Source organism: Antennarius striatus, chromosome 3 (genome assembly GCF_040054535.1).
Source record: "Antennarius striatus isolate MH-2024 chromosome 3, ASM4005453v1, whole genome shotgun sequence".
NCBI classification, from domain to species: domain Eukaryota; kingdom Metazoa; phylum Chordata; class Actinopteri; order Lophiiformes; family Antennariidae; genus Antennarius; species Antennarius striatus.
This window is the reverse complement of record NC_090778.1, coordinates 22,477,501-22,492,246: the sequence shown is the minus strand read 5'-3', so window position 1 is coordinate 22,492,246 and position 14,746 is coordinate 22,477,501. Positions and strand designations below refer to the sequence as shown.

The 14,746-nt window shown below is 41.8% G+C and overlaps 1 protein-coding gene across 2 annotated transcripts in view; it reads right to left on the bottom strand.

The window, feature by feature from the left end:
• Positions 1-4,029: 4,029 nt before the first annotated feature.
• trpv4 (transient receptor potential cation channel, subfamily V, member 4) overlaps positions 4,030-14,746 on the bottom strand; it is an 11,616-nt gene continuing 899 nt past the window's right edge. Inside the window, exons 2-17 of one of the 2 annotated variants that reach the window (XM_068311632.1) lie at positions 13,864-13,945; positions 12,877-13,304; positions 12,055-12,230; positions 10,811-10,963; positions 10,230-10,370; positions 8,368-8,666; positions 8,104-8,283; positions 7,731-7,889; positions 7,516-7,608; positions 7,300-7,373; positions 6,816-6,981; positions 6,663-6,729; positions 6,004-6,308; positions 5,735-5,862; positions 5,537-5,658; positions 4,030-5,428 (exon numbers count right to left, since the gene is read on the bottom strand). In XM_068311632.1, coding sequence (XP_068167733.1) covers positions 5,328-5,428; positions 5,537-5,658; positions 5,735-5,862; positions 6,004-6,308; positions 6,663-6,729; positions 6,816-6,981; positions 7,300-7,373; positions 7,516-7,608; positions 7,731-7,889; positions 8,104-8,283; positions 8,368-8,666; positions 10,230-10,370; positions 10,811-10,963; positions 12,055-12,230; positions 12,877-13,304; positions 13,864-13,872 — 2,601 coding nt within the window. In that variant the 5' untranslated portion in view covers positions 13,873-13,945 and the 3' untranslated portion in view covers positions 4,030-5,327. Of the gene's footprint in view, positions 5,429-5,536; positions 5,659-5,734; positions 5,863-5,958; positions 6,309-6,662; positions 6,730-6,815; positions 6,982-7,299; positions 7,374-7,515; positions 7,609-7,730; positions 7,890-8,103; positions 8,284-8,367; positions 8,667-10,229; positions 10,371-10,810; positions 10,964-12,054; positions 12,231-12,876; positions 13,305-13,863; positions 13,946-14,746 lie in introns of those variants that run through there. The other variant, XM_068311633.1, reaches the window with a different exon arrangement.

Here is a 14,746-nt window from a genome sequence, read left to right as displayed (position 1 = left end):
TTTTGCTAGTGATAGAGCACTTTGCCATTTCTTTTTTTTTTGCTATTGAACAAAAATGGGTGTGAAGAACAAGCACCACTTGTTTTATTTAATATAATAAAGACAAGAATCAGCAGCAAAATCTGGATGCTTTTTTCCCAAAAAGCACCCTTTCTAAAAGGCACCGCAGCAGGTTGCAACACCAGGAGCTTATAGTGTTTTATTTTTTCAGCATCACAACCATGTATGTTCAGCTGAAAACGCTTATGGCCTCCAAATATTCATCTACTTTCTTTATCCAATTTAAACACAAAAGTCTGGGGATTTTGCTTTTTTTCTTCCTGTCTCCCTTTACTGTTTGTGTGGCTCTCAGAATGTTCCTGTGGACAAACAGGGCTGCTTTTCCCGAATTATCTCAAATGCACCAATGCTGCCAAAGTCTGAAGGTGCCCCAACCTTGAGAAATCATATATATGGAAATGGGAAATCTATAAAGCATCTCTCTCATAGTCTTTATTATTGTTCTCCCTGCAGTGTTGTATTTATGTTTGAAAAAAGATTTTGTCTCCTCAGGATGGAAAAAAAAAAAAAGAATATCTTGCTTTTTTTTTTCAAAATGATAATATATGAATCTTAGATTTTGAAATAAGAAGTCTGAATATAAAAAGCTGTAAAATCCTTTAGTCGTGGGGTTTTCAACTTTTAAATGTGCCTAAAGCCAAGCATCCCAGTGATTGCTTACCTTCTACCCGTCTCCTGCAATCTCCCCCAATCTCCCCACAACCATCATCTTCAATTTGCTGAAACTGCCACTGTTCCCTCAAAGCCAACAACCACCCTAGATATTTTGTCTGGTCCCTGCTTTTTGTCAATCTCAGGACTGAAATTCCTTTATTTTGATGTAGATGGTTGACTTTCTTTTGACCTATCCACTCTTATGTATTATTGTTTGACATAAGTAAATAAAGCATATGACTTCTATTCCTCTCTTGTTGTCATCTGCAGTTTTCCTGTTTTCCTCGCTCACCACAAACATCTTAAAACAATTTTTAAGATGCTGGATGAAGCCTTATCGTAATGAAGGTAAGCATATTAGTCTTAATCAGAATCCTTTATTGATCCCCATGGGTAGGGGTGTCAAACTCATTTTCACCGAGGGCCACATCCTCAAAGGGCCAGATGTAATTTATAAATGTAACTAAATGTAATCTAAGTTACAAACATTACTTTTGCACAGAAAAAATATGTTTATATACATTTTTAGACACTCTGACCTTTTATGCTCTTGTGGGCCACATTAGATGACGTAATGGGCCACATTTGGCCCGCGGGTCTTGAGTTTGACACATGTGCCCTATGGGGTAGTAGCGTTTTGTTCACTTTTTAGCCTCACTTTGTAAATCACCGCCATTTGCCAGATTCTTACAGTCCTGTTGTTCACTTGACCTTTTTTCACCTTGGAAGTAGTGACACAAACATCACCGTGACAACAGGCGATCAAGGATGCATTTGTCTGCCATCACTAAAAAAGAAATAAACCCACCTTGGATAATAAGGATTTCTGGCCCTTTTACACAATGCCATAATGAACAACAATTATTAAAACTTTGAAACCACCCACACCACTTATTATTGCTTTATTCCTACTTTATTGTTCCTGACATAATTTTTTAAGTCCACTTCCTGAAGATAAGGAGCAGAACCCAATCAAAAATGTTTAACAACTCGACTCTGACACCTTTTCCTCCTTTCTCTCCTCACTTCCAACCTCTCCGCCCACCTAAAACATCAGATAAAGTGCAGACTGATGAACCAGCCACCTGCACCAGAGCGTGTGCTACTGGGAGACTGCAAAGTGATTTCATACACGCCCGCTCAGACAGAAAAAGAGCTCTGTGGAACAGAAATGCCGCTCTTATTAGTAAAACTCATTCACCTGCTCGCCACATTGAGTCCATGGCAATTTCACAATCAATCATGAGAGATGCCTGTCGAGGCCGGGTGGGAGGCTGACACCTTAGCAACAGCCGGGCCCTCGCCTGTCAGTTAAGACGCTCTCTTTCATCTTAGATGAACTGAAAGGTCATCTCACATGCCATCTAACCAATATATCTTGGTCTCTTCATCTCCCAGTGCTCCCAATGATTCCTTATTAAAATTAGAAATATCAAACCGTAGCGAAATATTTCACTGGTGGATAACGGAAGGAAAAGAAATGTACTATTTCGCAGAAGAAGATGTACGGACAAAAACTGTCCGACATCTTCTCATGGAGTTGTCTTTTAAACTTTAAGCTGACATGCAGAAATCCATCCACCTCTTTTGCTTTATATGTTGATGGAAAGATTAATGAGGGTGTCATCTATATTTATAGAGGTTTGTCTCTCTCCATCAGGATTCTGGACCTCAGGCAGACAATAAATTTTCACTTGAAGCCATCAGACAACCTGTGCTACTCAGTGAATAAAGAATGAGTTGGCCAGGCTCCAGCCTCAGCATCGCCAGCCTAAACACCTTAAAGCTGGACTGGCTGGGCATTAGCTGAGCAAGTTGTACTGTCAATATCTAAGATAGTTTAGTGACCTTTAGCTGAGATTGCAAGACTGTCAACTTTTCGTCGTGTGCAAAATGAACACCATTACAGCGTGATCCTGCCTTGGCTGTCAGTTGTTTGTCGAGACACATTTGTGGCGGAGAGCGCACAGACGCTGCAAGCGAGTGGGCCATTTTGTTTACAGCTCACACTTCCTGTGCAAGTGTGTGGTTCCAGAGTTGCTGACAGTGACACTTGCAGGACTTGCAGCCCTGCCCTACTTAACAGGCTGCAGGTTGGAGGGCAGGCCAAGTTGTCAGCAGCGCGAGGTGCTCACTGCTTAGATAAACCTGGAGGATTAGTGGCCCATTTAAAGTTGGGGCAAAGAGGATTAGCCTCTTCTCTGAGGTGGTGAGAGATTCAATGTGTCCTTCAGTGTTTGCAGGGTTTGGGAGAAGGAGAGGAGGAGGATGGAAGGGGGGGTTGAGAATCATTAGTGAGAATCACCATTGCAATGTTTTAAAGAGGAAATGTAAAAGGTGAGGTGTAATGATGAAAGGTGAAAGGAAATGAAGCAGTTCATAAATTGTTGCCAGCTTGTGGTTTCATTAGCGAGGCAAAAGCCAGGAATTACTGGCCATGTGTTACAGCAAGGTCAACGAGACCTGAGCTCCACGTGGAAAAATACTTCATTACAGAAATAACAGTTGGTAATGACAATGCGGTATTTACAGCTGTAATTTAAAGAAAAAGCAGCAATTATGTGCGATGATGAGTCAAAGTGACGCTTACCTCAAATGGGATTTTTAGATTCAACACAGCAGCAGAGTTTAGAGCTCTGCAGCCATCAGCAGGCCGGGGGAAGGACTGCAAGGGAGGCTTCACTGGCATGATGAACAAAAACTCAAAAGGTTTGGGGAGAGAAGGAGTTTATTATAATCAAGATAACCTCTGAAATAAACTGAAACCATGGGCAGCACCTTTTTTTCTTTTATGCCACTAAATCCAGTGAGAAAATTATATAGATGGTCGTCCAACAGCGCCTGTTGGGATGAACTTGCTAACTATATTTCTTCATAAAAATATTTACTGATTTGACTGAAAGAAATATAAAATAATTTTGTGATAATAATGTAATTCTGTGGATGTAAATAAGCATATTTAGAAGGTTTATCCAGCTCTGGTGATATCTTGAATAAATAATAAAGAAAATGATACAAATTAAACGATAAATAGTTGTTCCACATATATAAAATTTCTTCTGAATAGGAATGTTGTTAATATTGATTAGTAGATAGATAGATAGATAGATAGATAGATAGATAGATAGATAGATAGATAGATAGATAGATAGATAGATAGATAGATAGATAGATAGATAGATAGATAGATAGATAGATAGCATTACTATTGTATTCAAGTGTTGATTGGATGAAACCTTCAGAAAAATAAGAGGATCTCATGTGAAAGGAAATGCAAGACAGACCACTGTATAGTTTACAATAGACAATAGTGTTTATTGTTCTGTGCAGCAATGTACAAACAATATAAAATTGAGTCTTTTTATAAAAACACTGTAAACATAGTGAACAATGACCTGTGACCTTCAGCTGCATGAATTAGTGAAAATTAATTGCAGGGTCTGTCTACTCCTAACCAAATCCTGTCACGCAGCATAATAGCACATATACATGCATACATACAGTAGGTGTGCCTCCTCCATAGGGCAAGGAGCCAACTGCAATGAAAAAACCCAGCAGCAAATAGGGGGAAACACATAATAGCAAGGCCTGAGAGTTGATTATGCAAATACCCCAGCTGCAAAGGAACAATAACTCCGGTAATTCTTAGACAAACCACAACACGGAGGGCTATTGTCTACCATTTGCATATTTACTTGACAGCTATAACCTGCACATCATGCCCATCTTGTTCAGAACAATGTCTTTGTGTTCATGTAATAATGCACAAATGAGAAGTTGTCACGGTGAATCGTTTCAGTTCAGACAACAGCTGTGCTGCCGGAGCTGCAGTCCAAGTCTGACACTTTCATAGTTTTGAAACTATTGGATCAATACAGTGTCGAAAATGACAAGAAAATAAGTTTATACAATAGATTTATTCAATGCTCTTTATTATACTTTGGACAATGAGAATAAAAATGAGAATAAAGAATATATAAAATCTTTATTATACAGTATATTTGGATCCCATCAACATAAAGCAAGCAAATAAAGGTCAATTCCACTCTATACGTCTATATGAATGTACAATATTCATTGCAATGTTATTTATTGCAAATGGTATTCCAATCCACAATCCACAGTTTTAACACTGCTGATGCAACGATACAGTAATTATGCTTAGGCTAGCTGTTAGAAAACCCATGACTCGGTTTCTGTAAAAATAAAATAATGAGTGTTGAAATATCTTTACTCTCCTAAATCCCTGAGTGATCAGCCACCGATGGGTGAAAAGCAGAGGCACAGTACATTTGTAGAAAAATAAGACAAGTTACAGATAAAATGAAAAGATTACAGCTCACCATGTGGATTATTGGATTATTCATTGTGTCAGGGTTGGTGTTTTAATTATCAGTGATCATTTACTGTACATCCAGTGTGTCATTGTGTTCAGTCCAATTACACTGACTGTCTGCTGATGTTTACTTAATTTCTCTGCACAAAAGGCACATTATATCTCTGCAGATAAGTGCACTTATTGGCTGAATCATTCTCAGCAGAGTGATCTCACTGATGCTGATGGCTCTCTGCTGTCTGCTTATAGGAAGGAGAGCACTAATCATCCGAAGGCATTATTGTCTGGGTGTCAGTGGCTCCATCTCTATTGCTAGATCACGAGGCCGAGGACCTTTACTTAGCTCCACCGCCCGTGGGACCACTGTGGACCAACGGTCTTGAGGGGGACAAAAAAGATTTGCTCTTTATCTGAATGAATGCGTTAGCATTAATATACAGTTACACGTCTATGAATTTATTCATGAGGGCACAGCGAGAATCTCACCTCTCCTCAAGGCTCTGACATTCTGCTGCAACCCGTTGACTTGATGCGTCTCATTCTTGCCTGGATCCTCGTTGATTATTGCCAGGTTCTGATTCCAATGACACCAGTTCACCTCATCCACCCTAATATAATAAGACACCAGTGTCATCCCTGAGATGTCATTGATGCTGCAGAGTGACTGCAATTATCGCACATTACCTGAAGCACCAGCGTCTGTCTGGTGTGCCATCCAAGTTCTTCCCCACTGTCACCATCTCCCCCACGCGAAAAGACTTTCGAAGGCAGACTGGAAAAGATCGCTCGATGTCCAAGATGGTCGTCGCCCACTGTAACGTTATTCACAAGGGACATAAACATCTGTCCGTGATGAATCCCAGTGAATGAATCCCAGTGAATCCTGATCACTGAATTTTTCCACGCACATTTAATTTTCACTGCATGCCTACAAAGAGTTCCTCCCAGTTCACCTGAAGCTTCCAGATCTTCTTGCTCTGCTTGGACACCTGTCCCACCGTCTCCCCCATCAGAGCGATCAACATGTTCAGCAGCAGCACAAAGGTGAGTATGATGTAGGTAACCAACAGGATGAGGAAGACTGCAGGATACTGGGCACTGTGGATCATATCCAGCTCTCCCATCCCAATGGTCAGCTTAAAGAGATCTAAGAGGAATGTGCTGAAGGTATCCGGGTCCCTGCAATTAGGGTAGGTGGGGCAGTCTCCTTCACACTCTGTCCCCGGTTGGGGACACACTGTCAGCAGAGACACCAGGGCTGGAGGATAGGAAACAGATCAGGTTGTGTTACATATCTGCATGTTTTGCACCTTACAAACAGAAATAATAAAGAAATTATTGAGGTTTGCTCCAAGCTAGAGTTCAGGTAGCCTATTATGAAGACAGGAAGCAAGAAGATGCACCATGTCTGACTAATAATCAACATTTAGGGGGTTAGCTGTGTATAAACATGTTGGTGTGGTAATGTAGTTGTTTTCTGTTTGCTTCTGGCTACAAAAAATGAACAGCTCCTAGCCCTAGCTTTATTTTCCTGCTAATGGTCAGTTAAAGAATGTAATTCATTAAAATAATCATGACACGCACTGTTTGAGTCACATGATCCAAAGCCTACCTGATGCATATCCAATCATGAAGAGCACATACACCAGCAGGAACCGGAAAAGATCTTTGAACAGAATCTGAGAACCAAAATTAAACAGCATTAAAGCAAATGGATGGAGCCAAGCCAGGTTTATTAATCGATGGAATTGCTCATTTATCTGACCTTCTGTATCATGATGCTGTAGGTGCCGGTGAGCTTTAGGCCTCTGGTGAAGTAAAGAGTGTTCATCCAACCCAGGACAAGAGCAAACACCATCACAGACACATAAAACTCAATGCCACACAGGTAGAGAGCCGTGGTGATTACAATCAGTATGGAGTAGATGAAGCTAGAGAAGACAAAGAAAATGTTTATCAAGGTACTAATTGAAACGAAGACATCATTGATACCGAAGCGAGTGTCAGACAATAGCGCAAACACATGATTGCTTTTCAAGCAGAATATAGACGTCACCGCCGTGTTTCTCCTGATTTAAATCAACAGCCTCTGCTCTTTGTTTGTATCCTGGACTTAATTAAAGATGTAAACTACAAAAACATGCCAAGGAGGAGGTTGAGGAATTAATTAGAAGACTCATTAAAGAAGATGCTAAACTTGCCTCGGGTATAACTCTGTATTAGTTATGGCAGAGGTGAAGAAGACTTACTATAGAAGTTGAAAGGATCCATCAATAAATAAAGACTTCACCCCGGGGCACTTCTTCAAGAAGAGGTCCTTAATCTGCAAAGAGCAGGAGAAACAATCCATCAAAGGCAAAAAAACCCCACAGTCGTTCAAGTCTGAGTTTTATGCAGGAGACTACACGACGGCCGTAAGCGATCAATGATGAAGCCATAAAGAGGCATCGGAGCGATTGACACACATTGGTGAGGAAGAAGAAGATTCCCGACGCCAGGGTGATAATCTCTCCCGCCATGCGCAGGTAGTCAGAGGATGTCGTGTAGGGATACGGAGGCTGGAATAGAAATGAGACGCTTATTGATCACCTACTAAATACCTTATATGGTCAAAGTAATTATCTTACTGTGCCCTGGAAATGTAGCTATGTGTCTACATTTTTAGTGGTTGTTAACACACCGTTCCCTTTGTCGGGCGGTAATAAGCCACTAAGGTGAAGATGATCATTGTAATGAGGTAGGAAACCACACTGATGTAAAAAGTGACGGCAGCAAACTTCTGCCATTTGGCTCTCAGAAGCTCATTGATGGGCTCCACTGCCAGCATCTCATGGCGGTTCTGAAACGAGACCAGGAACACGACACCGAATAAGAATAACTGAATAAAACAAAGAAACAAAGCAAAAGAATCCTTTGTTGCACTCAGGTTTTTGATGCACCCACGCACTTTTTTGATGATATGTGTGGTATTCTGACAGAAACAGCATTTCATCTCATTCTGTTTATGGATAGAATGAAAAATAAACTTTTTTTTTTAAAGTTTTCTCATTCACCTCATTTCGACTGTTGTAAACTAGGATTTCCAGCACAGATGGTTCCTCTCCACATGTATCCAGTGAGGACAGATCATACAGGGAGGAGTACACCGGCCCGTAAGCCCAGTCTTTGAATTTACGTGACAAATGACGGACTTCCTCATCTTTGATCTCACGTCGAATGATGTGCTGGAACACCTGGAAGAATACGGACGAGCTGGGATGATGTAAAAGTTTATCATATTGATGCTGACTGATGCACCGGCCCCTCGTCGTACCCACCCCTATCTTCCCCAGCTTAGCAGCCATCATGAGCGGCGACATGCCGTCGTTGTTGAACACCGTCTCCAGGCTGCAGTCTGGGTAGAGCTTGGCGCTCTTGATTAGCAGCAGGTCGTACATCTTTGTGAGGAAACGCGTGTTGTCCTTGGTGTTGTCTGCGATGTGCACTAGAGCGTGCAGCACCGTGTTTCCTCGCGAGTCCTGGCGCCGCAGGTCGGCCTTCTTGTGAGGATTCTCAGTCAGGTAGTGTACAATGTCGGGCTGGTTAGTGCATGCAGCCAGGGAGAGAGGAAGCTCACCTGAGCAAACAGAGAGAGACAGACAGCAATAGAGAGGGAGGGCGCTCACTTCATACTGAATTCACAGGGGATTAAAATAAATGTATTTCAGATTAAAACTACGCAAATCAACAGGAGGGTTAATTAAGAACTGCAGCTGGCGTCTGTATGTTTCCGCACATCATGTTAAAGTGGTTCAAAGATTTGACTTAAATCCCAGCTATTAAAACGGCACAATTAGTAGTTGTTTAAGGGAGGGGCGCTATGGGGCCAGAGTGCCAAAAGCAGCTGCTGAAGATGAGCCGTTGCCATGGGTGACAGATTACTTTGTCACCTCACATAGAAACGCTTCTCTTCATGGATTTGCACGGGTGCATGCAGAGTGTTAGCGTGAGTCTAAATCCCATTAACCATCAGCCCTGGCAGGTTCCTGTTCGCCACACTGCAAAGCTCCGCAGCAAATTACTCACAGTGTGCCCGGACACGCTGGGATTTGGGAATGACAACCGTGCTAAGTGCAAATAGAAATCATCTCCTCTGTGATGATAGAGGTGTGTAACGCACAAAAGTAATCGAATCAACAATTCTTGAAATTGGGTTGGATGAAAAATAAAACAGAGACCATAACAAGTCATTTCTACTGGTTTTGTTTCTGCAAGTGTTTTTAGAGTGTAACCTTAAAATTCTGTTTTATGTGTGATTATAAGGTTAAAAGGACGTGATTTGAACAATACAGTTACATGACTTAAAACCTTCCAAGACGGCAACAGTTTGCATGTGAGCATTTTCACACACACACACACACACACACACACACACACACACACACACACACACACACACACACACACACACACACACACACACACACACACACACACACACACACACACACACACACACACACGGTGCCTGACGTTTGTTTCTTCCACCAGCAGAGGGCAGTGTTGAGCTGAGTTTTGTGGCAGTTAGTTTTTTCTTCATGTGATCGAGGTTCTTTCCAGAGGAGGGTCAACAGAGGATGTTTACTTTTTCTCAACTGGAGAACACTGACCTCTTTCACTGGACGGCCTCTTGAATGCATTTTATAATGCTTGTCTTTTCATGTGTTTTTTTGAAGCATCTCTAATGATGGTTTATCCACTCATTCTTCTAAAAACATTTAGTTAGAAGTTGGACCTCACCTCTGTCAAACTCTGACACGTCAAAAACAGAATAAGCATGGTCTAATGTCCCTTCTCTATGGAGGCGGGTGTTTCTCTGCCAGGTCCATACACCACATGTTAACTATTTTATCTTGGCAGCTGCTGTAGCACACATTACAAAACTTTGATGCCAAACACAGAATAGCCACTAGTGAAAGAAACAAATCAGAGCCAGAGTGGAAACTGAAAAAGGGACCGGTGAAGTCATAGAAACCACAGAAACACCACCAACATTACAACTATATGAGGCAGAAAACACAGTAGCGTTTCCCGTGTATCTTTGGAATTTTATCGCTTAGAGATGGACTATAAGGTTTTCATAAAAACAGTGATATAGGAAGTACACTGGTTAAAGGGATGCATTAACAGAGATCATTACCGAAGTAGAAGTAGCCCCCCTCATCCCTGGGCTGGAAGAAGCGTCCTCTGGCCTGTGCATGAACATCAGCCCCTTTCTCCACCAGCAGCTCCACATACTGCTTACAGCGTCGCTCTATAGCGATGTGGAGGGCTGTCTGACCTGAGGAGAAGCACAGCCATGTAAAAACACACTGAGCATCCAAAACTGATGCTTTATGTTGAGTTTCAAAAGCCATTACCTGAAAGCACAGAGTTACTGTTTTAGTATCGATAGGAATTCTGTAAGAAGTTCCATTCATGAAAAATGTATTTTTTCTTTTCAGACACCCGGTTAGAGCTCAGGGCTATAAAAATGACTAAAAGCCTTGTGGGGTACATTTATGTGCAACTATGAAGAGTGTTCCTGAAACCTAAAGGTAAAAAGATATCCTTCAGTGTTTCTGAATCCCCTCGCTTATCAAGTTTTAAATAGTCAATGATTGCACACACGTATGCAAAAACCTAAAAGCTTCAACTTTTAAAAGACCTAGAGGTCAAAGATGTACAGAAAAGTAAATGTCCAACTTATTTCTTGAATTACTTATTTGTTTCTTTCCATACCTCTGTAGTAAACATCCCTGAAGGGTGTATTGATGAACTCTCTCAGGTTCCCGGTCTTCTCTGCGATGTCCACCAGCTCTGGGATGGTGACATTCTGGCCACCGTAGAGGTTCAGCAGAGCTTTAGGCAGACACGTCTTACCCGTGGAAGGTTCTGTTAACACAGTTAAATCCAAGAAAGACACATTCAACTAAACCTACATCAACAGGACCCATCGAGCTCCAAAAGTGTACAGTTGTATTACTGTAAAGTTGGAATTTCACTGGAATGAACTGTAAAAGGGAATATTACCTGGAATTTTAATCCATTCATTCATTCATTGAATTTTCCTATAAATCAAATGTTGCCCTTTCAAATATTATTATAATGCTGCAAGGATTAAAGCAAGTCTATTTATTAAATGGTGTGAGCTGAAAATTTCATATTTGTTTACCATTTCATCATCTCTCCACGACATTTTAGTTTCAGCGACTTTTTTAACTTAATATTTTGACAATAGCTCTGACAGCTAGCTTCTTACTAGTTATTCACTCCTTCCTGCTGGCTTGCTATCACCGCTTCACACATTCTTTTAATTGCTTTAAGGTGTTCACCTGCCTCAGTATGAGTATAAATCAGATTACTATAAATGTATAATAGTTTTAACAAGTCTACTACCCCGTTCGGGACATTTGATCTTATATAGAATGTGGCTGATACATTAATAAAAAAAGAGGAGAGAACCAGTCTTTGGAGTCGTTCTGGGGTTCTTAGTGTTAAGGACTGAGGGAAAGTATGTCCTTCACTATTTTTAGTCTCTTGGATTAATTCAAAAGAGACTGTAAAGCCACGTTTTACTCTCACAGAGTCAACAGTGTGTTGTGAATTCTCTCCTCTCCCTGTTACAAGCCTGACAAACTTTTCAGACACACACAGGAAGTGTCTGTTTGACTCGCCTTTAGCGGGACAAAGACTCTGACATCACCTTTTTCCTTTCTAAAAAAGCAGAAACAGAGAGGAGCAAGGAAATACAAAAGGGTCAAGTTTCCGCTTTAGATAGAAGGGAAAAATCCAGATTCAAGAAGGACAATTTTGCCAAAAACTGTGAAAGAATAAAAAAATTTTAAAAATCCATCTAATTAATCTGTATTTGAAACATAAACCCATTTTAGTCTTTTTTTTAGTCCTTTCAGAGGATTTTTTCCTGCAGGCCGATGGCTCAAGGACATCCAATGACAGTTATAACCTACACAATTCAGGCTCACCTCTAAACTCCTCATCGGTTAGTCTCTTTTCATGACTTTGCAGGAATTCCAACAGACCCTCGAGAGCCTCTGTGTCGGCACGTGACACGCAGTCGAAGAGCAGCGAGCGGTTGAATACTTTCATTACTTTGGGTGGATCTGAGTTTTGACCGTGATCGCAGGACTGCTCCGCTTTACTGGACAGATGCAGAAACACACACAAATTCACTACCACATGCAAACTTTCCTTTGAATTTGAAGATGCACGATTCATTTCATTTATAGAGAATAAAGGATTGAATGTTTGCACCATTAACCATCTTTGGAGTCATCAACCACACCCTTGAGCACCCCACTAAAAACACCTCTGTGTGTGTGTGTGTGTGTGTGTGTGTGTGTGTGTGTGTGTGTGTGTGTGTGTGTGTGTGTGTGTGTGTGTGTGACAGGTAGAACAGCCAGGAACACACAGCCGCCTAAATATTACCTCAACGGCTACTGCTGCCAGACCAACAACATGCTCTCTGTTAGATCACTGAATGGGACGTGTGTGTGTGTGTGTGTGTGTGTGTGTGTGTGTGTGTGTGTGTGTGTGTGTGTGTGTGTGTGTGTGTGTGTGTGTGTGTGTGTGTGTGTGTGTGTGTGTGTGTGTGTGTGACAGAGACACACTGTCCCCACAGTTTTCTTTTTTATAACATTTTTCCAAACCAGTTCTTTTGTCCCTGAAACCCAAGTTTTCTCCTGTTAGGCAGTAAAATGACTCGGAGGCGTCTGAAGGAACACACACTTATGAAACGCTGTGAACACAATGAACTGGGGCTCAGAGACACTGAGACCACTCCTCACCCTCTCGGCAGCTTCTTCCTGCGTCGTTTCTGGTTGCTGGTGTTTCTGTAGGTGCCGTAGTCAAACAGCGAGTCCATGGGTGCTTTCTTGGGACCTTGAACCACGTTTGACTCATATATAGTGGATTCCAGGAGGTTCATTGGGTTGGAGATGCCCTTCTTAAAAGCACCTTGGAACTTCATCCGCAGGTTCTGCCTGCCGTCCGCTGGCTGGCCGGGCTGAGCCAGCTCCACAGCTGAACCCTGGCTGGTGTCCGGAGCCGACGGGGAGGCATTGTCACCCTCGAACAGGTCTGAGAGCTCATATAGCGGGGGCGACGTATCGCTGTCAGCCTGGGACTCGTCTCCTGAATCCACAGCAGGAACAGAGCGCAGGGTGGTGGCCTTGGACGTGGCATTCTGGCCCCTTCTGAGGAAAACAGAGCGGCTCTGGAATAAACAGAACGACCAAATGTTTGGAGTGAGCTTCCCATCCTGTACACAGATGTTACCGTTACTCTCCATGATATCCAACAAAAACACATCATCAATAGCAAAAGTTTTTTGATTTAATTCTTCATGAAGCTTTATTTGCTTTTTTTCTTAAAAAAATCAAGAAATTGTTTGTGAACTTATATAACATTGTTTTTCTCCCCTGCTTACTGAGGTATTGCAGTTTAACATGTCGTGACCCCTCAAGAACCTGCTCAAGAATGAGTTCCACCATTTTTAGAAACATCCATACTTGTTAAATATGTGTTAGACATTTAAAATAATGCTTCTGCTCATCAATCTGAAAAGAAAAGAACATTAACAAGGACTAGAGTTGAGGTGTGGTCTCTGCTCTACATACACTTTACATCCAATAGTTTCCCAAAGAGTTTTGTACAATATGAACAAAACAGGTTTTAAAAGACTAACAGGTTAATTAACAAAGACCAACGCACCACAGAAACCCCTAATTTATGTAGATTCTAAGGTACACATTTAAAAATCAACAGTTCTGTACCTCATTCATCCCTTTTATCACAATGACGCGCCAAATTCCTCTTCAGGTCAGACTGGAAGTGATGCCGAAGCATGTGGGCGTCCTGTGGAAGCATAAAGGGTTAATAGCCATCATATGAATGATCGAAACAGAAGCTCAGAAAGGACATTTGTAAGTCTAGCATGGAATAAATAGAGCTCTGTCAGTCGGGGCTGAGATATATGGAAAAACTAAGAAGGAGTGGATGCCAACACCAATAGTACGGCAGTGACTCTGGACTCTTATTGGTCAAAATGATTCGTTTCTTCAACAGGCAACATCACACCATCTATGTTTTTAAAACAGGGCACACTCAACAGGTTGACACCCTTCAGATTTACCCACTACAGCCGGTGCACACCTTCATGCTTCTCTGTGCTTGCAAACACACACTTTGGTCTAAACCAAGTTTTTGAATTTGAGATGACACACTCATGTGTCCCTCCAGAGTGTGTTCACAGCACTGGCATCCTGCAGGACAGTGCTGTGAGGAGTAACACAAACACAGGAGCAGGGGTCCCGCTGAAGGGGGGGTGAGGGGGGCATGACTCACAATACTGTCTGACACCCGGGGATTATCATGCCTTTACACTTCAACGGGCACCAGATAGTAAAAACTGAAGCTGCCTTTTCAAAATTATCTACGTGCTGAGGGTTAAATTGTTTCTGTGATGAGAGAGGATTCATCATTTGATAAACCTGTCGGCTTGATACATCCAGACCCTAAAATATCCAGCAGATGTAAGTTGTTATGTGTATTAGCCATTTATTGGGACAGGAAGTAGAAATCTACATGGGAAAGTTTCTAAATGTTCGATTCCCTCAGAGACTGAAGGACTTCCTGCTGTGTTACTGAAGACATTAT